This window comes from Dermacentor andersoni, chromosome 5 (genome assembly GCF_023375885.2).
Source record: "Dermacentor andersoni chromosome 5, qqDerAnde1_hic_scaffold, whole genome shotgun sequence".
Taxonomy (NCBI): Eukaryota; Metazoa; Arthropoda; class Arachnida; order Ixodida; family Ixodidae; genus Dermacentor; species Dermacentor andersoni.
The window spans coordinates 126,401,713-126,429,153 of NC_092818.1; the positions used below are offsets into that span (position 1 = coordinate 126,401,713).

General features: G+C 43.6%; 1 protein-coding gene across 3 annotated transcripts in view; it reads left to right on the top strand.

Annotated features, from left to right (window-relative positions):
- Positions 1–27,441, top strand: part of LOC126531118 (histone acetyltransferase KAT7-like) — a 117,823-nt gene that overhangs the window by 1,394 nt on the left and 88,988 nt on the right. The window contains exons 2-7 of one of the 3 annotated variants that reach the window (XM_050178520.2): positions 248–308; positions 730–973; positions 7,219–7,365; positions 12,449–12,564; positions 21,107–21,191; positions 22,077–22,240. In XM_050178520.2, coding sequence (XP_050034477.1) covers positions 294–308; positions 730–973; positions 7,219–7,365; positions 12,449–12,564; positions 21,107–21,191; positions 22,077–22,240 — 771 coding nt within the window. In that variant the 5' untranslated portion in view covers positions 248–293. The remainder of the gene's footprint in view (positions 1–247; positions 309–729; positions 974–7,218; positions 7,366–12,448; positions 12,565–21,106; positions 21,192–22,076; positions 22,241–27,441) is intronic. The other 2 variants (XM_050178521.2, XM_050178523.2) reach the window with 2 other exon arrangements.

The window sequence follows — 27,441 nt, forward strand, 5'->3', positions numbered from 1 at the left end:
TTAGGTTCATTCACGCTAGCCTCGGTTAGTTCAAGCTGCTGTGGCCAGCTTCATTTCGTGTCACCAGCAACAAATAATGCTGAAAACCCAGCAACTAGTAATGGTGAAAGCAGTGCAAATGCATAAAGCTGCCATCCCACAGCGCTTAAGCTGCAAGACGTATATGTGCAGAATTGCATTAGTCTTCATTTTCTGTGATGGTTTTCAAACATTCATTGGTATTCTTATCACCTTTCATTTTGTGCAGATCTCACATGTAGCTTAAAAGACGTGCATCTGCAACAAAACACACCATGCCAAAGAGAAGGGTAAGTATACTGTGCTTGCATATGTTTGATGTGATGCACTCTCTGCTGTGATGCATGTCATTATCATGGCACCTGTGAATATTTTTCTAATTGGTAGTTGTATTTGTTAGCATTAAGTTCGTTAAGCTGATGCTTTTACTAGCTGTTAGAGGACATGGAAACTTCTATATTGTACAAGCAGGTTGTAGTATTAATGACCACTTGTAAGAACTTGCTAGCAACATGAAGTTGAAAAGAGGTAACAGTTTGGTCATTCATGGCACCAAGGTGTGAGTATGAAGTGTTCTTTTACCAGACGTGTGTTCTCAGATATTGGGATGTGCTCTCAGGACAGCATCCCTGGTGCTATATAAATATGCTCTTAATCACAGTGTACATATGTACTTGTGTACTCTGTTGCTGACAGTCCAATTTTCTTCAGCGCCAGCTGAAGAGCACGAGCTCGGAGGGGTCTCGCTCGGATGAGAGTGAGATGGAGCCGCCCCATGTTGTGACGCGGGGCCAATCGCGCAAGTCTTCAGTCACCAGCATGACTGGCCCTGCCGTTAAAGCTGGTACCCCTGCCCCTGCTGTTTCATCAGGTGGCGCCGCTGCTACTAGTAATGGTGCTGTGCCTGTGACGCCTGTCACACCTCCCCAGACCCCTTCCAAGGAGCCCTCCGAAGGTGAGGAACAAACAGTGTTTTTCTCTCTTTTTTTCCTTTTTCTTCCTTTTTTTCCCCTTTTATGTGACAGTATTACACATTGTGCTCACTGACGGCAAGCCACAACAATCATGAAGGCATGACTAGGACAAGATCTCAACAACGGAGGGGACACCGCATGGTGCTGATTATCAGCTTAAGCTTATTGGAGGAAATGGAAACAGTATATAAAGCATAAGTATCGCAGGGTTTCAACTGCCTCGGCACACACAAAGAATTCTTTTCTGCACTTGGTGCTTGTCCTAGTCGCGTGGTTGCAGTCATGCATTTACACCAACTAGTGCAGTTCTATGTCCTTCTGGAACCCTTAGTTTTACCCTCAATCGCATACTTTTTATTTTAGGGTCTCTTAACTAGTAATCATGCTAATAACTTTAGAATTTTGTACTGCCTTGTTTTAGATGAAATTAATATTAAGAAACTACAAATATTAACATTATGCATTAAGCAGGAAAGTAATTCTTGCTCAGTCATTTCTTGCATTCATTGCACTGGTTCGTAATGCTCTTCCGGCAAAACGCGTGCACCTAAACTTAGTGCCAGGTATTATGTAGTGGCCCTCCGTCTTTCCCTCTTGCTTCCTTGAGTGGGCTCGAGGTCCTGGTCAGATGGTGAGCTTCTGTGCCAGGCGAAGAAGAGAAATGACGATTTTCCACCTGAAGTTCAAGTGAATCATTCCAACTTCGGTGCCTTTGTGAAGGTGGCAGTGAATGAGCAGGGTGTCTACCAACCGGGAAAACCAGGAAACCGGGAATTCTCAAGGATTTATAATAGTCTGGAAATATTCAAGGGAAACTAAGCGAATTTGTGCTTCTATCGTGGAAAATTAGCAGTAATTTTATTGAAAGGAAATGAAAGCGCGGTAATACTGGCTCGAGTAACGGAGGAATCGTAAAGAATCTACTTTGATGCCGTGTCATCGGCAGAAGGAGTTGCCAGTGTACAGTCAATGACCGACTTTGCACTTCGCAGCACCATCACCTACCCCATAAAGTCAGTGCATAAGAATGTGTGAAATTTCGGATGCAAGAACCCTTTACCGTCTGAAATGGCATTACTCAGTCACCGCCGCCACCATTTTGATTACCTCACCGCCTTGAACCAGCGCTCTCCTTGCTACTCCTTACTGTTAAAACTGGATGAAGTCGTTATTTTATTTTTTAAGATACCTACTGGAGAGTGACACCATCGGGCGACGTGGTGTCAACCTGTCTTGACATAAAACAAAGTTCTGTGTCACTGAGGGAATTTTACAAAGCCACTCAGGGAAAACCTGGACAACTCGGGGAATTTGGAAATGTCAACTTGGTAGACACCCTGAGGTGCCAAATGGCAACGACAGCCATGTTGAGAGTATTGCTGAAAAGATTCCACCACCACTTCTTGCTTTGGAGCTTGGACCTGTAGCTGCTATCTAGAGCTATCTGCTTTCTAAAAGCTGATCTAGCACATCAATGCAGCACATTTCTTCATTATACCTCCTGACAAGATGGGGCTAAGAAACATCTACTTTTTTTAATATATACTTTGAGTGATGTTTTGCATTACCAAGCAGCTCATGGCTGAGGTAGTCAGTGCAGCTGTCACAACAGAACTGTCATTCGACCTACAAACATATACAACTACTTGGGTGAGTTGGTGGTGATTCATGTTGTGAAAATTTCTTTTATTCTCTTCTAGTACGGTTCCTTTCTTGTACATCATGCTCGGTCTTCTATATACAACTACATTGTGGTTGCAAGATTTTTTGAATTTTTCAAAGGGCAGTCACTTGTTCTTGCCTCACAGACAGTTCCCGTTGCCCTGACTCTGCATCCAGAAAGTGCCTGTAAGAGACTGTGCGATGTGAAAAAGTTGTCGACATATACTTCATGCTGCTCAGGGTGTTGCAAAACCGACACCATACCGTTCACCACTCTGAAATCAAGTGGTGTGTTCACTTCTGTCCGCTTTTTCTTTTTCTTCCCCCACCCCCTGGCATAGATTTCTTCCATTTGATAAGAATATCCATCTGATGAGCACAGAATCCATATTTTGTGCCCGAAATGAATGGGCTTTCCACAAATGAACATTTTCCATAAATGATACCCATTGTAGGGAACTATTGATTCATCAATGCTGAATTATTTGTGAAATACTCTGTCAAACTGTCTCAGCTTCTTTGACAGCTAATCATAAATAGGAGCAACATTTCCCATATTATGATTTGTATCAACAGGCCGTTGCCTACGACCTGAAAAAGTCTTAGTCATGAAATTACTTCCGATGCATAACAGTAGCTACAATGACAACAGCGAGGTCTTTGGCAGTGCTCCAGTGTGTGTTGTCTGATGGCAGGGAGTGATAACAAGTGAGCAGGGTGAGGCCTAAAAGTTGCCACAAATCTGCCAGAGTTACATTCAGTAACATGCCTTTTCCATGTGCATACCTTCTCATCATTTCAGCTAGAGATGTCAGGTACTCAGGCATCAATAGCTTACAGAATAGAGAAAACATACTCACGTGTGGAAGCTCGGGGAACATTTTCTATAGGACACTTGGGCATTCTTTAGAAAGTGCATTGTCAGAATGAGCAAATTTCCTCCACGATTCTGCCGCTGTAGAAGCTGAGTGCCTTACCCTTTTGTTCTTTTTGTTTGGACCCTGCATACTACAGAGAAGTGCAGGAAGCTCCAGCTTGCTGTTTTCTGGTGACTGTGGCTAAAGCCTTCTTTTGTTCTTAAGCAGTGTCTCTGTATCTGTTCTGGAAGAGTTCAGCATGACAGCAGACATCTACAAGAATTACCTCGCCCAAGTTATTTTCCATTATCTGTTCCTAATTTGTAATGTTCCTCTCTTCATCAGGTGTTAACAGATTGAAGTGTCCACTTGTTTTTCATAAGGGAGGCTAAAGAACAAATCAAAAGCTTCATCGAGAGTTAGACAGCACTGTGCCCTACCTAAAAAATAAAAAAAAAGTTAAAAGTGCAAGCGAGCACTAGTGTAATATATGCTTAGAAAGAAAAAAATGTATTTCGGCAGTTTTCTACTCGCGTGTAAAAAAGGTCTGATCCAGAAAGCAACAGCGCTGCAAGCCGGAAAGTAATTGAGAACTCCTGCGTTTTCTATCCATCATGTAACGCGTTCTTGGCGCGCAAATACCCTGTGGCAGCGGGCGAACAAGACTTATTTCTGTATTTATTAGGTGGAACTACCAGCCAGACAGAAAAATATGATTGCACAGTAGAGGTGCGCTACGGCTGAAACCTCCAAACGCCAATGTTCCAAAAATGGAACATTTTGATGGAAACAGTTCTAAAGAAAGTGAGGAACAGGGTAAAATGACCATTTTTGTTTTTAGTGTTTTAGTGTTTCTAGTGTTCAAAACCATGATTTGTAGCATATACCTTGTGCTAGGCTATAAGCTTTTCCTATTGGTTATATAGTGGTGCTCTGAACGACGAACTCTAGTAGGGCTCAAAATTTTGAAGTATTCGTGTTCAAATTTAAAAATCTGGTTGATAAAAACTTCAATGCTCAGTATTTATGCGGCTTGCCCAGACCCAAATTGAAGTAATGAGTGGATACTGTACAATTACAATGGACCTGGGACAAATGAAAAATTATTTTAGTTGATGTTCTATTTTAGGAACATTGGCCATTAATTTTTTAAGGCTGGAAGTTACTGCTTCCCACTAGAACTCGCTGTATTGTCACTGAAGTTTAACAATGCGATGCAACCTACGGGCCTAATGTTGCAATCAAGTTGAAGGCCTGAAAGGGTGTGAAAACAATGTGTCGGTGCAACAGAAAATGGCTTTGACTCGCAGTATAGTCAGGCAGAGAACTTAGTAAGAAAGTTCCGGGAAAAAGCAATTGGTCCATTATACTCTGATCTTATATCAGCGAGAAACATTAAACTAGAAAGCCTCGGAAGAATGGCCACTGAAACGAAAATTTCAGAGCCAATGCAGCATCCAGCTCAAAGTTTTGGCGTGTCTGTGTGATGGTGTATAAACATGGCAAAACTCGGAGCTGACGCACTATGAAACATTTTACGTACTGCAGCAGTAAGACAGAAAGCTTGTTTTATACATACATGCGGTGTAAATATCACGGTGAGATGGTGCAAAGACATGCGGTTTACACACGTCTACAAGCTGGCCACTGCACCATGATGCAGCTTTTTATTGAATAAGCCACACAAGAAAACGCAACACAGTATAACTTATGCCATGTCCGGATAGTGTGCATCTGAGCCATTTATGCATGCATCACTGCGTACGCTATCAGCACTGACCAAGCTATTCAAGCAAGCGATAAGGTGGTCCTGCTGCTGTACCAGTGAGGCGGGCCAGGCTAGACGTAGACTACGGGGTGCTGTCCTTCAAGATTCTTGTACTACGTTGTGGCGACCGCTTGGTGGCGTGTGCCATTTTTCAAGAAAGTGTTGTAGTTCACTCTGTTGAATTTGGAAAAAGTAGGTAATTCAATGTTGAGGAACAGTTGGCATTGCTGATTCGTGAAATGTTCTGTGGTCTACACAACTGCCTTTGGGAGCATTCCAAGAGGGAAGAGTCCACATGATTTTATCAGTCAACAGTATATTGTGAACGAGATAGCCCACTTCAGTGACCATTCTGAAGATGAAAAATAAGGCTGTTTTACTTTTTACTTTCCTTTCTTTAACCTTTTAAACAAACTTTTATGATAGAGATAAAAGGTATTGATGAGGTTTTCATGAAACTTACACCACTCAGTAATGCCTTTTACTTTATTTGTCTTCATCTCCCAGTTCACCAACTCGATTACCTTTAAAATAGGCTGATGAGCCATCCCTGTTTTAATAAAGCTGTACCATACCATTTCTTTCACAAGGCAAAAGCTTCGAAGCTGTCAGGCTTGGGAATCAACCAGTGCTTTCATGTCACCAGAAAAGCCGTAGCAGATAGGTCCAACAGTTGCTAAAGCAACTCAGATGTATAGGCGGGGACATACCAGAATTAATAAACTGTTGCTTCCTGCACAGTTGGCACACTGTGTGGCTAGCTCAGTTGATATGGAAACCTTACTTTTAATTAATTTAGCAAATACAAATGCGAGTCTAAACCTGAGGAGAAATTAGTACATTTCTTTACGTGAAGGTTTGGCTTTCATCCAGCGCTATGAGTCGCCATTCTTTCATGGATGAAAGCACACACATGCAGCCATAAGAATTGACCTGCTGGTTTTTAATTCATACCGAAAATAAAAGAAAGAAAAAGGTTTTCATGTATTAATATCTCGCTTGTTCATTTTATATTGCTTAAATCCTGCGAGAAGTTTCAGATGCTATCAAATTCTCATTCGTTTCAAGTGCTGCACAGTCACAGTCGGAAAAGCTGGCTGAAGTTAGTGACCGCACAGTGCATGCTTGGCAGGGATCTTCTAAACAGGAGGGTGTGTGCTGACAAGTGAAGAAATGATTTGCTGCTGGCGTACTGAGAGTTGCGTGCTGTGGGTGCATTTCCGAAGTGCACTCAAATGCTCAGTTAACATGCTGTGTGTTGAAGCGGTACTTGCTCAATTGCCAATGTACAAATATGTCACGAACAAGAAACAGCGTAGAACTAGGGGAGTTGGAATGTATTTGTGGTTCATGGTGCTACAGCACGAAATTGACTCAAATATTGTATTAGCTAGGGTAGGATGGTTCCATGTGCATGTCAATACCAGAAAGTTAGATTGTCAAAAAATAGTGTGGATATATATATATATATATATATATATATTATATTATATGTGTGTGCGTATATATGTATATATAATCTGACAGAAAATCGTCAACAACCGTAAAAGGAACATGATCGTAATCTCCCTTGTGAGCCACTTGTATGATTTCATAACAGAATGCTCTCTCATTACACATCCTCTTTCGTTGGCTTTAAGAAACTCCACATCAAAATGCTCCCCATGCACTGTAGCATTCAAATAGGGCCAAGTATGCAAAAACTCACCAAAATGGTATCCCTGAATCGAATCTGACTCTACAGTTCACTGCTTACGGTTCTCTGCAGCTGTTCTCACAGGACTCTACAGTTCTCTGTAATCAGAATATTAAAAATCACATTGTATAGGCCCTGATCGCAAGTAAATAAGTTTTTTTTAGTAGTCTGAGGTCAGAGGAAACTGGGAGAGTGACTGTAGCTTTTCCATTTGTCTCCCGTCCCGCTTTCTTCCAATGGAAGCAGGGGAAGTACCGAACAAGCGGCTGCGACAGGTGCGGTCGCGCCTGTCCTCAGAGCCTCTGTGCAGCGTATGCTCCCAGGCACTGCTCGAGAGCCGTCGCAGCCCGCCCGCGCAGCTAATATCCTGCTCCCAGTGCGAGACGTGCGGTGAGTGTGGGCACCCATCCTCCACTCGCCATGCTCGAGCCAACGAGTCTTTCTCGTTCAGATTGCAGAAAAGTGGACTTTATATGGCAACATATCGGAAAAGACAAAAGAGGTTCACCGACAAATGCCTCGATTGATACATAAAACAGTGACTCGATCACAAGGATGACAGCAGTACAATGGTGATTGCATGCCAACAGCAGTGTAGGCTCGGCGGCTGATCGTTTGCATACAGAAGATAAACTCTCGGGTGGTGACATGGATTTTTCTTTCCTGACAACTTCTGCCAAGGAAACACAATAAATAATACCCCCAACTGGTAATACTCGATGTAAAATAACAGCTCTCGCTGTAAAATGCATTCTGAAGGTGTCTGCATTATAGCTAAAGACACATTACATAACTGTTTTATGGGCCAACGGCTGTGGTTGTTGATCTATGGGTTTCTGCTCTATTGATGCGCAACAAAAAGAAATGAATTGTCATCCGGAGCTACCCAGCTAGTATGCTCATCTTGATGTAAGTAGACAGCGCAATCATTGTTGTGGCTTTTAAAACATGCAGGCCGCTGCAATTTTGGCACAGTGTGTTCTTGGGGCCATCAGCTTTGTGTGGATGGCCTAATGTGGGTCTTTGATTTTGAAAGCACCTTGTGCACTTTTTCACTACTGCAACGATTGAGCCAAGTGACATATCGTGTATGATGCAGATGCAGTGAGAATTCTTGACACCTCACGAGCACCACGTATCTTACTGCGATGGCTGTCCTGGGCTCATCGCTCTGACTGAGAACGATCATGTTTTTGACAGTCATCATCAGTATTGTCAAATGCTTGAAAATAAAGATTCGCTCTGCAGACTTACATGGCTGATATGCAGACATGCCACCCACATTGACGCATAAATGCAGGGGTGTCTTGAAGGAGTAGTGACATTTCGCATTCAACATTTAACTTCTTTGTGTTAGAGGACAGTTCTACAGCTTGAAACCCTAACAAGGATACTGGCAAGCCTTAGAGCGCCCTAAATAATTTATTATATAATAGCTTTCTTATAAGCTAGTTTCCGTTTCATTTACCAGGAGCTGCATGTGTTGTGACATCATAACATTTTGGCACTCTGGCATGTTGCTGCATGAGGCTGTGCAGTGAGCAGCAGTACACCAAACTACTGTGCGAGTGTCAAAGCGTTGCGTTATGCTGCTCCCATCAGCTTCATAACATCATGACACTATGGCCTCTCGTAAAAGAAACCAAAACTGCTTCATCAAAAATATATTGGACTCAATTGTTCAGGGTGCTCCGTGGTGTGGCAGTATTCTTTTGTAGGGTTTCAAGTAGAGATTTAAAATTTCATGGTATTTTGAGGGTCATGAAAAAAACTGGTTTCTTTCATGTTTTTTTTTTACAGAAAGACAAGAAAAATTGAAAAAAAAGGTGATAGCACACAAAGCTATGAAAAACCCGTCACATTTATTTCTCTTAACACTGAAAAGAATATAATTGCTACATTATTGCATCACAAAAGTCCCAGCAGAGCTTCCGGGTTCAAAATCTATGCGCAATTTCACGTCAAGGCATTGGTTTCACATCAAAGCATTAAGATCGACATTTGTATCAATCTGTGTCCAATTCATTTCCACTTCACGCGTCAATGCTTTGCTGTGCAGCAGACGAAGCCTTCCGGACATTGAGGTTCAAGTGCACGTACACAAGTTCTCGCACACGACTGCTGTGAGCCTGTTGCATAGCTTGGCGTGCACATTTCCAAACTCGGACCAGTTTTTTTCGCATGCTGCAGAAGAAGAGGGAATCTGCTGTACGCGACAGCTGAGGGGTCTCAAGGGTTGGTTGAAGCAAAGTTCTTGCCACCACGTGAATGGATCCAGGTGCTTCGCAGGCTCCCAAACTCCTTCTTTTGGCCAAACTTTTAGATACATCGAAAGGAGTCTCATTGCAACAGAAGAATTCTGCAGGGAAGCTTGGTTATTTCCCCTTTTCTTTTTTTCAATTTTATCCTAGTTGAGAAAAAAACGAAAAAAAACCTTTTTCTTTCCAGAATTTTCAGTGTTTTTTTTTTTTTTTTTTTCGACTGCTTGCATCTCTAGTTTCAAGGCCCAGGACCTTCATATATTGCACAAAAATGAAAGTTGAATATGTCATTTCAGTACTTCTTTAAGGTACCACAGCTATTGACCGCACTGTGTAAAACTTCTTGGGCCTTTTTTAACAGACTGCACTGTTTTACAGCCATGCCTAGTTATTCTAAACCCTCGAATCCACTAAACAGCCATGGTGTAGCTGATAATTCTCCATCACAGGACAAGGGCTGCGATTTGATCTAGGCCTGGGTCAGGCATTTTTCTTGAACCTGCCCCTGCTAGTGGATGCAGTTCTTAATGCTGCTTGGAAATTCACGGCATTTACAAGGTTAGCTCAGCAGCATGAATAAGTGCTGTTGAATCTAAGAGTATTATCCACTTTGTAGTTTCTGTGAGCAAAAGCTTGTTTCACGTCTTTTTAGTGAGTAGAAACATTCGTGGAAATTTTGCATCAGGACGGCCACATGCATTTTAGTCAGTAATGTGCCATCCTCTGCATCTGTGCTACGAAGGGTGCTTTCTTGTGCAACACTGCTTTTAACAGTTCTGTTAGGATGAAATTCTACTTAGATAATTTTTAAAAAATCTTAGGTAGGCTTAACAGTGCCAAGAACACAATGTCAGGATTTAGTCACAGTGTGTACAGTAGAACCTTGTTCATATGTTTTAGAAAAGAAACACGACAAAAAAACTTGATAACCAAGAAAATGCAAGATCCGAAGTAAGTAAAAAAGTTTGACAGACTTTGCTGTATTTGACATCTAAGTTGCGTGAATCGTTGCACACGAGGCATGGGTCGCCGACACTCGTCGAGCTGGTGGAGCTTTGGCGGCCCGACACACGTTTTGTTGTTTTCCTATTGCGCAGTGTTTAAAGACAGGGACAGGAAACCAAAATGAAATTGAGCTGATGGGCGACACGGGATGCCACTGAAGCGAAACGTGATGCTTACATGCGCCGCCTGCAGCAGGGAACGGCGGTGCGTTTGGGTTATCGCACATTACAAACATGCACTACAGTTCCAATGGCAGTTCCAATGGCACCACGCGCTGTGAAACAGATAGCTGAAGATGCTTATCGCAATAGGTTTGGCGGTGACAGCTGTGAATATGGCGTGCAACGACTCCAGAGAAGATTTGACCGGAATAAGAAACTGAGTGCGCACCGGCGCTTTTACGCGAGACCGATTGTCGAGAATCGCTGGGAAGCTGGTGTGGCAGGCGGCTACATTCTTCAATCGCACGCATGTTTTCTAGTTACATGGGGCCTAGCGGCTGGAAAACATATTAAAATTGCAGTCTGCAGCAGGGAATGGCGGAGGATTTGGGTTATCGCCTGATAAAGGCATGCAGTATGCGTCCAACGGCTCCTCGCGCTGTAATACAGTTAGGCGAAGATGCTTATCCCAATAGGGTTGGCGGCAATAGCTGTGAATGCGGCGTGCAACGACTCCAGACATTTCTTGGTACTGGAATAAGAAACTGAGTATGCGCTGGCATCTTCACGTGAGACGGGCGGGCGAGTATTGTGGTGAAGTTGCCACGGAGGGTGGCTATATACTGTTCGCGGTCGCACATGCCTCGTACATTTTCTTGTTTGATCTAGCGTCCGGAAAACGTATCACACGATCGCAGCTTGGCGATTACAAACGTTGGTACCGTAAAAATCTTGTTTTCCGGGAATGTTCAAACCAGTAAAAAATGAGCGTAGCTCTATTCGGTATTTCCTGGTGTTCTCAATCGAAACACTGGCGCCAGAAAATGGTATGTAATGGGATGGTATCAGCGAGGTTCTACTATACATGGTATAACGAAAAATACTTCTAATTATCTTGCTATGGGAAGTCCTCACCTCTAGCACAGAGACCTGAAGACATGAACCTTATGCTTAGGAGTGTTTCACATAGCAAAATTGAAGGAAAGCATTGTTGCTTTTCATAACAAAGCTTCCTGAACTTGTAAGCTGCCTTGTGTGTGTAGGAATTAGTCTAAGTAGTTAACCTTTTACTACTGACGAATATTACCTACAGGCAACGTACCAAAAAAACATTTTTGATTTAAAAGCGACAAATGGTCCATGGAGCAAAAAAAGCCGGCGTCTGTCATCTGTAGCAGCGAAGTGAAAAGTAAATTCCCATTGGCTGCAATGTCACATTATGAGCACGCCTCGACGGAGTAGGACGGGCGAATGGGAACACCAGCTGCTACAGTAGCGCGCCAGGTGTTGCGCTAGGGGAGAGGGCATTGCCACGTCACCCTCAATCTCACTCCCGGAAACCTATGTTATCCGCGTGTTTCTTGTCCACGCGAGCTCTCACCTGCGTTCTAACTGCGCCTTGGTAAGGCCAAATCAAAGTGCACTTGCTTGCCCACAAGCATAACTCGAACGACTGCTCGGCAACATTCAATGGGACATTAATGCTTTCACATTCACAACTCATAAATGCTTAGGTGTCCTCACATCTTTTTTTTACTTGCTGAGTTATGTTATTGAGTGCAAAATTTCTGGCTAAATCTCTTCGTCCAACACTGAATAACAAGCGTCAAATGTCATTTGTTAGTTTAGAGCAGGAACACAGGACGAGGAAAAAGAAGTTTGGCACGCAACTCGCTTTCTTTTGAAAGCACGGTCAGAGGAGACAGACCGACGCAAGATATCCAACTGCAGTGGTGTCACACAGTCACACATGTGATCTAAAGCAAATGTAAAGCACACCTATGGTTCACACGTGGCAAGAGCTGTCTACTAATTCCAAACAGAGGTATACCTGTCTCATGGTGAAGCCCACTTCCAGTTCTCTGCCTGGTGTCTTGTCCCTATTTTGGAACAGTTTCGGCAATACATTTTTATTGATTATACTTTTTATTGATTATGCTTATACTCAACATGCTTTGCATAATTAGATAGAAAATAACGGTTTTCTTTTTTTGGTATTTGCGCCGTCATTACAAAGGGTTAAAACTTGGCCGTTTTGCATTTCAGCTCACCCCTTCTGCCTTGGCCTCTCAGATCAAGCGGCTAAAGTGGTCACAACCTACGACTGGAAGTGCCACCGGTGCCGAGTATGCGAGACATGCCACCAGCCAGAATCACCCAGTGTGAGTTGCACCAAACTGCTTGATACAAAACACTTTGTTTATGGGCTAGTTGGTATATATACATTGTTCTTTAAAATTGAGTGTTTGCACTACAAGTAGACAGAACAGGAAGGCACTCAAATTATGTACACGGGCACTGGCCTAACAGCCAGCGCTTTCAGAGCATTTTGGCCCAGGGGTAACCCACTGGCTCGAAGTGCAGAAGTACCTCTGTCAGTGAATAAGTAGATTATTGGGTCAAACGGAGAACATAAAAACATAAACAGGACAGCACCTGTCTATAAACACACGACCACAAGATAAATACACACATAGACAATGCGGTGCCTTTCCTGCCTATGTGTGTATTGCTTCTGTAGTTGCCAATTTCCTGCAAGAATCTATTTACTCTCATGCACCAACTAGCCCAGCAACATGTTCTTGCCTATGTGTCCTTGCTGTAGAAATGTTAGCACTTTTCATACAGAAAAGGGAGGGGGGGAGGTGCAGAGGTTGCTGAGAATTTTCCAGCTGAATACACAATAGTCACACCTAGTATAGCTTTGACTGTTAATATGGTGCTGGAAATGTCTCAAGCTTATTTCTTGCTCAGCATTTCTCCATAACAATGCCAGATGGAGTAAGGAGCCTTTTGGAGGGAAATACCTTTAATGAGGGCACTTTTCTCTGTTATAGAGCATGCTACACACAACATCAAGATGTTGCCCTGACTGTGCATGTCCTTGCTGTGGACAATGCTGTGTTTCTGTGTGTTCTGCACACTAAAAGACTTGTTAGAGCAGAGTAACCGCACTAACATTGCTTCTTTCACAGAGGCCTGCTATGTTTTGCGCAAGACGATTCTTTATACTCTTCGTTGTTGAACAAAGTTAAGAAAGCTGTGCGTGCACATAGTGAAGCTCACTTTCTGTTACAATGTCATAAAAAAAAATATGCCTTTTTATGCTAATTTAATGTGTGGCTTTGTCTTGCAAACACATTCTAGTTCTATTTCTTTTCATATTCCACTGAATAGCTTGTCCTGTGGCATAGATGTATGCTTTAATCGTAGCATGGAGGCACTTGTTGCAATGGCTGCATAAGCAATGCTACAAATGCCGTGGAAGCTGTCGAGGGTGAAGAGCACCAGCTACATCGTGACCAAATCACTAACGAAAAAATAATCGATATGTGCGTATAATTGAAATGCGTGTCTCAGATGAAAATGCACGCTGCGGCTTCACTGCAGAGGAAGTCACGAAGCCTTCGCCTCTGCAAGTGCTAATCATTCACAACATGACGAGAATTGCAGCTTTCGCACTGCTCTTGTGCAATATAGGAACAGCATTTGCTGATTCATTCAGTAAATAAAAGCGTGTTGATGAAGTAAGCATTTCTTTAAAGTTTCTTTTATACCCTCGTTAATTTGACATTTGCTTAATTAATTTTATGTGTGTGTGTGTGTGTGTATGCCTTGAAATCCGAGTCAACGAAGTTTTCCTGTAATGGTTTAGTGAGCTTATTGTCCATGAGTCAATGCCTATAACTGTCTGTCTGATCCATTCGTAGCTTGGCAGCTCTTATGCCGTATTGACAAGTGTACCTTATGGAAGCCACGATTTGACTTGAAGAAGTCTGGCTCAAGATGATGCCTGATGTGAACGTGCCCAAGGAAACTCAATGAGCCCGGCTTGTCCAAAGTCACCCAAACCAAGACACACTACTTCCTCTGTTCTTGTGTGCACGTGTGCATCGGGCTGTTCAGGCTTTATGATCACATTTTTTGTGGATTTGCTTCAGTACGTGTGCCTTGTGTGTGCTTTTGTGATCTTCAGTTGGAAATGGTACCACCAGTCCCCGCGCAAAAGTATCTGACCTTAGAATGAAAAGCTTGTTTGATACGTGAGGTGAAAAAGGGCAGCCGGCAGAAATGTGAAATCGCAAAGCAGTTCAGCATGCCGCTTTCAACGTTGTCAACTGTCAGCTGTGCGTAGACCTTCATGAAGAGCTTCTCAACCAAACGAAAGTGTAACTGTGATTCCAAGTATACTGAAGAGGAGAGTGCGCTTCTTGAGTGCCTGAAAAACACCAGAAGTGCACACTTCCCTTTGAATGGACCTGCACTGACTGCAAAAGCTGGTCTAGCCCTCTAAAGGGGCAAGCAAGAGTTTAAATGGAGCAACGGCTGGCTTGAACACTTGAACCGATGTCACAGCGTGTGCTCAAAATTTATTGTTGGCGAAAGTGCAGCCATGAACTGTGACACTGCGGAGGGATGGCGCAAGCATCAGCTGGGCTCCCTACTTCAACAATTTAAAGAGAAAGTCATTTACAACCTAGAGGAGGATGCATTTTCCTAAAATTTGTTGCTAAAGTGCACGTACACTACAGCCAAATCTCGTTACTACGAACCCCACATTAACGAACTTCTCAAATTTATGAATATTTTAAAAATCCCTGCCAGATTGCCTATATCTTCATAGCAAAAATATTTCAGAACTATGAATTTCAATACAGCGCATATTTCAGGATAACGCACATAGTTTATTTTGCCCTTTATAACCAAGTAATATCTGTATTACGAATTCGGCTAGAAGTAACATCGCCACAACTCTCGCAGGATACGGAAACCGCGAGTGCAGTAGCTATCATCATCACACCATGTCACAGTTGCTATCATTGTCACCATGTTGAGTGCCAACTGATTCACCACAAATGTTTGGCGATGTTCGCACGATATCAGACGATGAATGGAGCTAGTGACGGTGCCAAGAAGAAGCGAAAGCAGTTTTCGCTGCAGGACAAATTCTAGGTATTGCAGGAAATCGATGTGTGCAGACAGCGTGGCATTGCCCCATCGACTGTTGCGACCATTTTGAAAGACCAAGACTAGATTGTCAAACTTCACCGGGAGTTGCAACTCGCTCCTGCTAGGAAACAGCTGTGGCTGGGAAACTCTAAAAATGTGGACCAAGCTGTTCTCACGTGGTTCAAAGATGCCAGACTGCAAAACGTTCCCGTGCCTGGCCCAATCCTCCAAGAAAAAGCCTGCGAATTTGCGGATGCACTTGAAGTAACTAGGTTCGACGCCAGTGCGGATTGGCTTTTTCATTCTGCCAAAGGAATGGAATAACTTGGCAGGTAGTCTTGGGCGAGGAAAAGGCTGCTGACAGAGAAGGCGCGGATTCCTGGTGCAATGATTGTTTTCTGGAGGTGCCTGAATTGTACTCTGAAGACGATATTTTCAATGTGGATGGGACCACATGTTTTTATCAGCTTGTGCCAGACCGGACAATGCACTTCAAAGGGCAGCAGTGCAAAGGAAAGAAGTCGCATCTTCGTGTGACAGTCCTGCTCTGCTACAGTGCAACAGGCACGAAGAAAATTAAACCACTCGTTGTCAGCAAGTACGCAAAGCCTTGCTGCATGAAAAACGTCATCTCGTTACCGTACGACTACTGCGCCAACAAACGAGCCTGGATGACCAGAGAACTCTTTTCCGAATGGCTCATCAAACTCGACGACCGAATGAGGAGGGATGACTGAAGAATTCTACTGCTTGTCAACAACTGCTCTGCTCACATTGTGAATGTTCACTTGATGCACATTCGCTTGGAGTTTCTGCCGCCAAACAACACGTCCTGGTATTATAGAGAGTGTGAAAGCAGAATTTTGTAAGCGCCTTGTGATTATCAACCTCCGCCTAAAGCAGCCGATTGCAATCAATATTCGTCAGGCAGCAGAAATGCTCACAAGAGCTTGGTAGAACTTTAAGGCGTCCACCATTAGCAATTGCTGGCAAAAAGCAGGGCTTGTCAAAACGCCTGTGCAGCTTGAAGATGACCTGAGGTGACCGACAACAACCTAGCAGATTAATGAGAGCAGAATTCCGGGCAAGTTGGTAATCCATTACTGAAGTATTATTGCGCAACAGAAAAGACACAGATTTAAGAGAAGAAGAACGTGTTCGTCTCTTACGTCCGTCTTTTCTGTTGCGCAATAATACTTCAGTAACCCAGGAGACCTGTGGACCGAGGTTGTGGAACTGCTGCCCGCCGTCTCTTCCTTCGCTGACTACGTGGAGAGCGACAGTGCAGCACTAACAGTGGCAGACCTGACAACTGAAGAGATCGTTAACTGCATTCGCGACGTCTCCAGTGATGATGACGACCCGAAGGAAGACGATTGTGAGTCACCGAACACAGAAGATGAGATGTTGTCGAACATTGACGTTTTAGTGCACATGAGCAAAGTCCGCGCTTTCGTCGCTCGGTGCAATGACGTACCCGATGAGATATTGCGCAAAGTGGAAGATGTAGACGCATTCCTAATCAGTCGTGCGTGCTGCATGCACCAGAAGAAAATCACTTGATTTCTTCAAATAAAGCAGCTTTGAAGTGAATGAAAAATTTTTATTTGCGAGTATGCTTGTCTGTACATGCGTCTACTGCCAAGGTGCGTCATTTTCATTCCTAGGTTTGTCCACTGGCTTATAACCACAAGTTTTTCATTACAACGATATTTCAGGATAACGGAACGATTTTCGGCGGTCCTACATGATACATTATACCGAGATTTGACTGTACACCAGGTGGATCCTCATTGGGGGGCAAACAAAGCAAGGATCGTGCTGCTGTGTTGTTCAGTGCAAATGTGACTGGTGAGGACAAGCTTTCTTTGTTGATACTGAGGAAGACAGAGAAGCCGCAATTCTTCCACAACATAACGATGCCCAAAGACTGCATATATAAAAACAATAAACGTGCTTGGATGACTGCATTTGTTTTTGAGGAGTATGTGGGCCTCCTGAATCGATAGTTTGAGGCAAAGCATCGCCATGCTCTTTTCCTTGTAATACCATCCCAGCCATGGGAAGATTGACGGTCTCAAAGCGATCACTTTGAAGTTTCTGCCAGTGAACACAACCGAGATAATGCTGCCTGTGGATCAGGGTGTTATTGAGACAACGCGAAAGCTATGCCACAAGAGTGTTTTACAACTCATGCCCATTGCGTATGTTGCCAACAAGAGCTACAACATTGACTTGCTTGATGCCCTATATTTGTCAAGTCATTCATGGAAAGTAGTGGCACTTGCAAAGATGCAAACTGTTTTGCGCATACGAGCTTTTCCCAGCTGCCCTTGGGCAAGCCTGATCACCAGGTTTGCAGTGTTCTCTATGAAGCTGTGCACAGAATTGTTGTTGAAAAGGTGGAAGACAACTTCGACTCATTCGCGTTGGCTGTTGCTGATGTTTCTGTCATCACCCGGCTACGGATGCCGAAATAATGGACTTGGTTCTTGGCGGCACCAATGAGAATGAAGAGCTGATGGATGAACAGCCTCATGATATACCAAAATTGGCACAGATGGCATATTGCCGCTCAAACTTTTCATGGGGAAGGACGCTTGTAGATAACTTTTGCCTCAACCAGCATTTTTATAGGTTTTTGCTAACAGGCTACAGGTACATGATCGAAATGGCCACAAACATTGTTAAATCGAAGGTGTTAAAAGTCTTTTTTGTTATTTTGCAAAAACGAATGCATGGCTTTCAATGAAACTACATTCGGGAGATGAAAATAGTTTTTTACATTGTGAATTTCATTAAATCGAGGTTCGTTATATGGAAGTTTGACTGTATTGATTGAATATTATGCTATTTGTTATTTAGTTTGGCTCAAATTTCAGCATTGAATGTTTTCAAAGCATTCAAAGCAAATGAATATACAAATTTTCCTTATAAGCCATGCTTTAAATTGCAGCAAGCCAGGAGAAAGAGAGAGATCTGCCTGTATAACCCATGTAAATAACTGCATACAGTATCTTCATAAAAAAGTCTCCATTCACGTGTCACAAATTGTCTATGTTGCATCTCTGTTCCCCGCCTTTCCGTTGATGTTCATAGCGAAGAACTTTGCCCTAAAGGTCATTTCATAGCAGTGTGGGTCGCGTTGCTGTGAAACTACACCGCAAGTCAAGATTCTTGCTGCCGTGATGCCACACCTCAAGTCGAAATTAGCATATAACTTGCACCCCAATTTCACTGCTAAATTTTTTAATTTTTTGGTGTGTCTTATATGGCCATCAAAAATCTGAATCTGCTGAATTATCCAAACATTAAAACATATTATTCGTGGCGGCCGTACGGCTTCTCGAGAGGCATATGGCTGCTGTGAATAGATTTGCATTGAAGCAGCACAATACCGTAGCTTTGGTGGCTGATACCTGGCGAAACAGCACTACTTAGGCCTGACAACCAAGGCAGGTGTGACGGCTGCCGGCGAACCACCGCTGGAAGTTTGCCTCTTATTGGTGATCGGGCCACAGATGAGGGGCGCTGGCTGTACTGAAGACCGCAGAAACAGCAAATGCACCTGCCAAGTTCATTTGTGCACTTACAAAATGAAACGGGTTATAAACTTTGCTTAGACAGAGTGCATCAAGCCGAATTCACGCAACACAGCATAAACTGCCAGCGTCGCACAGTCAAGATTGCACTTCACAGCATCATGGCATTCCCCAACGGGCAAGCGCAAAGCACTCTCGCGGCTTTAACCACCATCAAATTTTAAATTAACTGAAGCACAGCAATGAGGAAAAGCCTGTAAATAAATTTGTCTGTGCCACTGGAGTTGTAAGAAATGTTGAACCTGCATTTTAGCACCAAAATATCTTAATACAGTCGAACCCACTTATAACAATATTCAAGTGCCACGAAAATTCCATTGTTATAACCGATAATTGTTATAACGAGGTTGCATGAAAAGATCAAAATAAGAGGATGGCAGACCTGATGTGCGAAAACTGTGATGGTGGGGAGGCCAGTGCCCCTCCCCATCACCTTCCTCCATCTGGCTGCTGATTGCGTTCACTCATTTAACTGCTTCCTGGGCACTCCGATTGCGTCTAACATGCTGCGGCAGTTGGCATTAAACAATGGCACTGCTATAACAACTGCAAAGAGGGGTCACGGGTGGCAAGCGATGTGCGAGCACCGCCGAGGCATCGCTTTGGTGGCCCAAAAAAGAGCCTTTTAAAAATTGCGAGAAGGCTGCTGCGGCAGCCTGTCAGCTTGAGAAATCCAGAAGAAATGCAGAGGGGAGATCACTACAAGCATTTCGCCACATACTTCTCACTGGCTTGCACGAGAAAACCTTATGTCCGTCAGCCTTGCATGCTTTACGCGAAGCTTGCTGACATCCTTCTCCAAGGCATCTAAGTGCTCCATGTAGTGCAACGGGAGGTTCCCAGTGAAAACAAAGCCCCAGAGGGACTGAATCATCTGCCGGGCCTCCTGTGAGGGCAACGTTGAGGCAGCCAGCCCTACCGTGTCATCGCTGCCATCATCGCTGTCGCTATCAGATGCAAGCACGTTCGCGACGATCACCGCATCGGTTAGAAGCACTTAGTTTCCAAATCTATAGCCGTGCGTTTTCTTTTCACTGGCAACATCATGCATTGCCAATGATCAGCGGGCGCATCAGCCATCGTCCATTTCGGCTGTTTGTTAAACCAACTGTTGGTCAAACGAGGCTGAGAAACCGCGTGGCCAGGAATGATTTCGACGCAACCAGCAAATATGAATGCCAGCGATTAAGCTGTTAGCAGAACTGCGCTGAATGAGAAGTCAGCGAGCAACATGCGAGCAGTGCAGTTGGAGCAGCACGTTCGTGTTTCGGAGGGTGGGGCAGCTCAGAGCTATGGGCGCAGCCCATTCGTGTTCGGAGGGGAGGAAGGGGGACGGGAGAGAGATGCGCGGAGATGGCTGGAAAATGAGTGCGTGACGGCTGTTGAGGCAGTGGCCCATCGTGCAGCAGCTCGAATTTCTTTTTTTCTTTTCAAGGATTTCGCATTTCACTACTTTGGGCTCGGACACCCAGCAGGCAGACTTCACCGTTATACCTAACCGATAATGTGGCATCGGGGCATTGTAGTAAGCGGGTTATTACACCATGGGAACACATACAAAAGTTGACGGTGCAGCAGCTTCTTATTGTTATAACCAATATATTGTTTTAACCCGTATCGTTATGAGTGGGTTCAACTGTAATGGCACTTTGAAAATAAGCTTACTCGAGCGTTAAACCTGTTTCTTTTGTGAAGCAAAGGACCAATCTTTTTTTTTTTTTTTAGATTTGTTAACATCTGGCTTTTATGGCAAGAGTTTATGCAAATCTCTCAACTATTAAAACTGATTGATTTGAAATCATTTGACACTAATTACTATTCACTTCGACTTCACTTCGAACCAAAAAATTGGTATTAGCAAGGGCCTGCATGTCCAGGAATGCTGCCCGCATTTAATCAGAGTGCTTTTCTGCTGGATGAAGGCACTTTCCAACAAATGCAAGCCGTGAGTGCAACACTAAGTTACATGCTGTGCCTTACTGATACGATCAATGAGCAAAATGAAGAAACACTATTTGCTGATTTGCTCTAATTTTAATGTTTGCTTACGGCACACAAACATTACTTCAGTACCATTAAATACAATTTTCCGTGCAATTCTCTTGCTTGAAAAAAATTGAAGCATTTTTTTTGCTGTTTATTTCTTTGTCAGGCCCTTTTCGTGCTGTGCAAGAATTGTGATCGGTGCTTCCATCAGAACTGCCTCCCTTCTCAAGCACTCAGCAGGTCCTGTTTAGGTGAGTTGTGAGCCTCACTATTGAACAACTTTAACAGATCTTATGGCCACATCACAAGCATTTCAATGTGCTTAATTCGTGTTTCTTTACATTTTATGTCACTGACTGGTCTCTTTCTAGGTGTCAATGCACCGTTGGATCTGTTTAGCTAATTTCGTTTTTTATTCTTTTTACCTGTGACATTACGACATCACAGTTTGTTCATTGTGCCACCTCGCTAGTGTAGGTGCTCACTGCCAAAGACTGCGATTTCACAATATGAACTCAGACAGTTTTCTAATCGAAATAGCGATAGTTTTGGACCATAGAAACGCATGGGTACTGTCCGGGACCTTTAATCAGGATCGAATTAACCAAAAATTTTAATTAATCGAAGTGGAATTAACAGAAGTTTAGGGTATTTTAATCTTGCAAAACAGCGGTCTTGCATATAATAATTCAGCACAGTGCATCAGCAAATGAAACACTTAAATGGGAACATGATAGTGGCCTTGTAAGCACTAATCATATAGATAAAATGCAAGAATAATAAGTGTGTCCTATCCTTTAAATTTGTATTTAGGGCTGGCAACATTTGGAGACATAAAAGTGCCATAGGCTCCTAGCGTGAGGTTGTTGAAATACAGTAATGCCCTGTGGTATTTATGTAGTACTGGTGCAACTGATGGCTTTGATTACAGCACAAGTTGGAAGCAACAGAGGAACCGTTGACACAATTGCTGTATGAAAATGCCGCTGTCAAATTTTTCTTGGCCTTGCACTTTTCATGTCTTTGTGATAGACATTGCAATGCGCTTTATTTGTGCATGGTTCTTCATTATTTGCACTGGTCAAAGCAGAAAGATGAACGATCATCACATTTGGCCTTCTTCACTTTGTTTCCAGAAAAGTGTGGGCGTTGCACTGAAACCAACACTGAGGTGCCAGCAACCAATGGTGCAACAACACAGGTTTCGGAGGAAGAAAGGGACGGCATCAGCAGCTCACCGCCATCCACACCCAAGCGGCCGAGGATGACAAGGCACACATATCGTGGCAACCCCCAAAATGTAAGCCAATGCAACTCTCTCTCTCTCTCTCTCTCTCTCTCTTTGTTTTTGTGTATGTGTTTGCACGTATGTGCATGCATGTGTGAGCATGTATTTTCATCTGTACACATTCATGAAAGATGTCGGTCTAAATAATTGTACAACATTGGAACATGGCAAGAAAATGAAAAGCTTCGTATCTAATATACAGCGGACATTATGCTAGCACTTATACAGTAAAATCCCAATAATTCGAAATCTCTTAGTTCGAATTGACGAATAATTCAACTGCTCTGTTGGTCCTGGCAAAATTTCATGTATAGAGAAGAACTCCCATGAATTCTAACTTAAAAAAAAAGGCGCGACAGTTATTTAGAACAAGATTTCTCGCTCTCACGGACTGGTTTACGGATAAACCCATGCCAAAGGTGAAGCTTCGTTACCGTAATGTTGCATGCCGTAAAAATGAGGAATGATGCGCAGGGAGCTGAGACCGAACCGGAATGAGCAGAGCAACATGCGGCCCCCCTTTCCCATCTGGCTTAAAAGAAGCAAAAGGGAGCCCCCTAGTGCGCTTGATCACAGAAATATCTGAAGTCGAATTATGGAATATCATCAAGGGTTTGAAGGAGTGGAAGCCACCGGGTTTTGATAAGATTCGTAATCGAGATCTCCGTAGTAATCTTAAGGAACTAAAAGACGTATTATTAAAAATACTAAAGGGAATATTTTAAACTGGAGATATACCGAAAGGAATGAAAATCTCTGTTGTTAGGCCAATACAGTGAAACCTTGTTAAACCGTAGTTGGCCGGAGCTAGGGAAAGGTACTTACTAAACGGTAGTACTGTTTAACCACTTACCTGTCGAAAACGGAACTCAGAGAGAGTGCGATGGAAGGGGAAAAAAGCAAGCAGTATTTATTCACTTCGCGCGACAAAAGCGTTATTTTCGTTTGATGCCGCGGCGGCCTAGCACGACGACGACAGCGGCCTCAAACTTACTGAAGCTGCGTGCCAGCTTTTCAGCCAGCCCCCTCTTCTCGGCAAACACTCGCATGGCAGATTCCTCGTTGGCGTTACGTATTCACCGTGCACGTGCGCAGTAGTGCTGCAGAAGTACCGGGGGCGCCTTTTTCATTGCTGGGTGCCGGAGTTTGGAATAATTTTAATTTGGAATAGAGTTACATTATCGCGCCCCTATTGTCGTCGCGACGATTGCATTCATGAGGCTGACGTAACGCGCAGCTTATGCCACTGTCGGGCCTGAAGCGCCCGTGCTATCACTTTCCGTGTTGTCCTCGTCACTGTCGCTAGTCGACACTTCGGCAACAACACAGGCAACGATGGCGAAAAGTCGAACCTCGTAGCCGACATATCTTCGCGGTCGCAGCAGCGCTGCCGAGCAACTTCTTCGCATTCCAAATGCCACACACTGTAGTCAACAGCAGATCCCTGTTGTGCGTCAGCGCCGACTTCTTCATGTCACGTCCGATAGCACGGACGATGTCTAATTTTTCTTCTATGCTGAGCACCCGGCGTCTCTTTTATCCAAGCTTTGGAACGACGCGCGTCCTCGCTTGCACGACGCCATAACGCTCTCTGGCACCGCGTCGAAATGATGTTGATGTTGATGTGGCTTCACGCGCAAACGCACAGGGCGCTTGGAGGCCGTTGTTCCGATCTCTGAGGCGTGTTGTTCTGCCGGGCCACCCGATGGAGACGGCGCAGCGCCGTGTTTGCGCGACGAAAAGTTGAAACGCTACGTTTTAACCGATGCGTACGCAATAAGCTGGTACGGTTTATGCGGATACGAAACACATTATGTTCAATGGCCGCTGAGACGGGGATTTGACTTTACTACTTTTAAAACGAAACTACTGTTTAAGCGGGTACGGTTTAACGAGGTTTTACTGTATACAAAAACGGAAAAAGGAGTGACTGCGGAAATTACAGACCGATTTCTATCCTTTCAGCACTTGCCCACATAATGGAAAAGCATGTAGCATCCGTGCTGCTGTCATTCTGTGATCGATTTTCCCTGAACAATAATGCGCAATTTGGCTTCACACAGAATAAATATACAACTTCCTTGTTAGATGACCTTTCTGATTACATCAACAGTTCGATAGGAAATAACCGAGTGGTCCTGGCTTTAATGTTAGATCTAACAAAAGCTTTCGATACCATAGACCATAATATTATGATAGAAAAGTTGCAATATCTGGGTTTTCGGGGACACTTCATTAAGTTTTTTTTTTTTCAAGTTATTTTGCTGACAGATTTCAGTGTGTTAGGTTAGGAGAAACATATAGCAGTTTGGAGCCACTAAAATATGGAGTACCTCAGGGTAGTACGTTAGGACCCCTGCTTTTTAACATTTATGTTACAGACCTCAGCCTTCTACCATTACATTCTAAAATTTTCCAGTATGCGGACGACACTGCGATTACTATAGATGTTGCCAACATTGATATAGGGTTCCAACAACTACAGTGTGGTATTGTTAAATTATGTGATTGGTTTCAGGAAAATTATATTTTCATAAATAAAGGAAAAACAAAGCTAATTTGTTTCAAGAATCCCCACAAAGCTATCACAACTAATAGGAGGATTTTTTTGCATTCATCAGACTGTAATTCATGCCATTGCCTACCTTTGCCACTCGAATCAACTGTAAAGTATTTAGGTGTACATTTCGATCAATGTCTCAATTGGAATAGTCACGTTAAACACATAAGTAAAAAGCTAAGATCAATTGCTGCCATGATCTATCATCTTCGAGGCAGAGCTCCATTGAAAGTAAAGCTTACTGTATTTAAGGCGCTAGCTGAATCTTTACTTATGTATGGCATTACATTATACGGCACTTGCTCTGACAACAAAAAACAAGAAATTAAACTTGTTATTCATAAAATAGTCAAGAGCATAACCTACGTTACAGCGTTAGATAGCGCAGGTACAAGGGAAAAATACCAAGCCCTGGGTATACTACCAGTGAAAGAACTATTTAATTATGTAGTTTTGAAGAATCACTACTTCAGCAAAGAATTCAGGGTTGCTGTAAAAAAGAATGTGACATTGCGACAAACTGAGAGGTACGTGAAACCACGTGTCTACACTCACTATGGAAAAAGAACCCGGAACTACTATGTCCCTGCAGTATTTAATCAATTGAGTAATGAATTATGTACAATAAACACGAAATGAAAAATGAATAAAGCGATCAGAAAATGGTGTGCAAGCTCAATAAACACTTAGTAGGTAAAGCCAGTTGACTCATATGGAATTGTTTACCGGCTTTGTTTTCAACTTTTGTTTATGTTCTTGCTTCGATACCTCTGTATAATTTTGAATTCAGCAGTTTGAAGAATTGAGTTGTAGTCCTGTAAGTGACTGGTGTATTTATGTATCGCTTTGATGTTTTGACTTTATTTTGACTTTGACGTTTTTCTTGACAACATTGTGTAATGAAAAAACAGGAACTCAATATGCTTATTTTTTTTATTTTTTTCATGCACTGGACGGTGTTCAGTGTATACGTATATGCGAGAGAATGTATTAATTGTGGTAATATGAATTTAATATGTTGTTTCACCAACTGCCTGGTCATTTTACAAGCACTGCATGCTTAGATTGACCAGCAAATTCACCCTGTACAAAGAACTTTGGATAAATAAATGAATGAATGAATGAATGAATGAATGAATGAATGAATGAATGAATGAACGAAAATTACCACTCGCGGAGGAAAGAGGAGAGTTTTTCAGTGCAAGCCCAGTGATTGCTTTGGTATTGTGTGCTGTACCACACAAATAATTGGGCCTCGTATTGAAAGGCTCGCCGTAGTTCAAACTCCGTCTTATTAGAATAAATTGCAGTCCCTTTGAAATTCGAATTAACGAAATTCTACTATAGAAGGATTTGTAAGAGGAAACACCAAAAAGTACACTGGTCATGTCTAAGCTACTAAAAACTGGTGCCATAGTGCTGAGCCCTTGAAACATACAACATTGCTGATATTTGATGCATGTGTAACCCTATGTCATCAAATGTGTAACAAGGTGTTCATGGTGGCATATGGTTGCCTGTATACAGTCGAACCCGTTTACATCAAATTATTCTATATATCGAACAATTTCTGGTCACGGCATAGTTACAATGAGTATATATAGCAAAAATTACGCTTACATCAAACAAATATTGCAGTGACTCCCGATATATCGAACGTCAAGCGGCGGAAAAGTGCCCCCAGAAGTTGGCTTTCCCCCGCGGTAGCGGGGAAACCCGGCGGCGCGGCTCCATCCAACTGCTCTCCCTACCGTGACCGCGCTACCTCGGGCTGTTCGGGCGAGCCGTCGACACTCCCCCTGTCGCGCATAGTGAAGTCTATTATCCTCCCTCTTTCTCTATCATCTTTCACTTCCCACTCCCTCTCCCCTGATGACGCTTCGCTGTGCTCCCTCACGGGTTGCAGAATCAAGCGTCCTTCCTTTCTTTAGATCACTATCTATCGACACTCCCCAGCAAAAAATGATCCTGGCCCGCCTACAGCGCTTGCTCAGACAGCCAATCAGAGGCTCTTGTGCGCTCTTCGTGCAAGATGGCGAAAGTGCGAGTTGTCTGGCTGCTTCTCTGGTTTATCGTGTTTGCGCCTTGTGGGCCTTCTCCCGCAGTGTTGCCGTAATGAAGCGGCAGAATTCGCCTTTCGTCGTGAAGATCGAAATCATAAATCGCGTCGAACGCGATATCCCCGCAGCGTGCAAGATTCCGAGGAGCACTCTCAGCACGATTAGGGCTAAAGTGGCCAGACTCGCAACCCGGTGCCCATGGCGCCCGACGCATACGCACGGCCGTGTACGAGGCGTTCTTCATACGTGCTGGTTTCCGCGTGCTCGGTGATGACTGTAAATTCTGATGAATGCGACGAAGCCGTTGCCGGTGTTGCCGAAGTTTGGAGCGAGCTGTCAAAATTTCCGGGACATTCGAATCAACGGTGGACGAGTTTGTGAGTGCAGATGATGGTGTCGCGACGACGGTAGATCCCGAAACGAAGACTACATCGCCGACACCGTACCGAGCACAAATGAAAGTAGGCATGTTGAGGAAAGCAACTACGGTCCTTTGCCCACATCCTCCGAAGTGATTGGTGCACTCGCATTAGTCCGGTGCTTCTGCGCGAATGCGGAAGGTTGCGGCCTCAGCTGCTCGGACTCCTTAGACA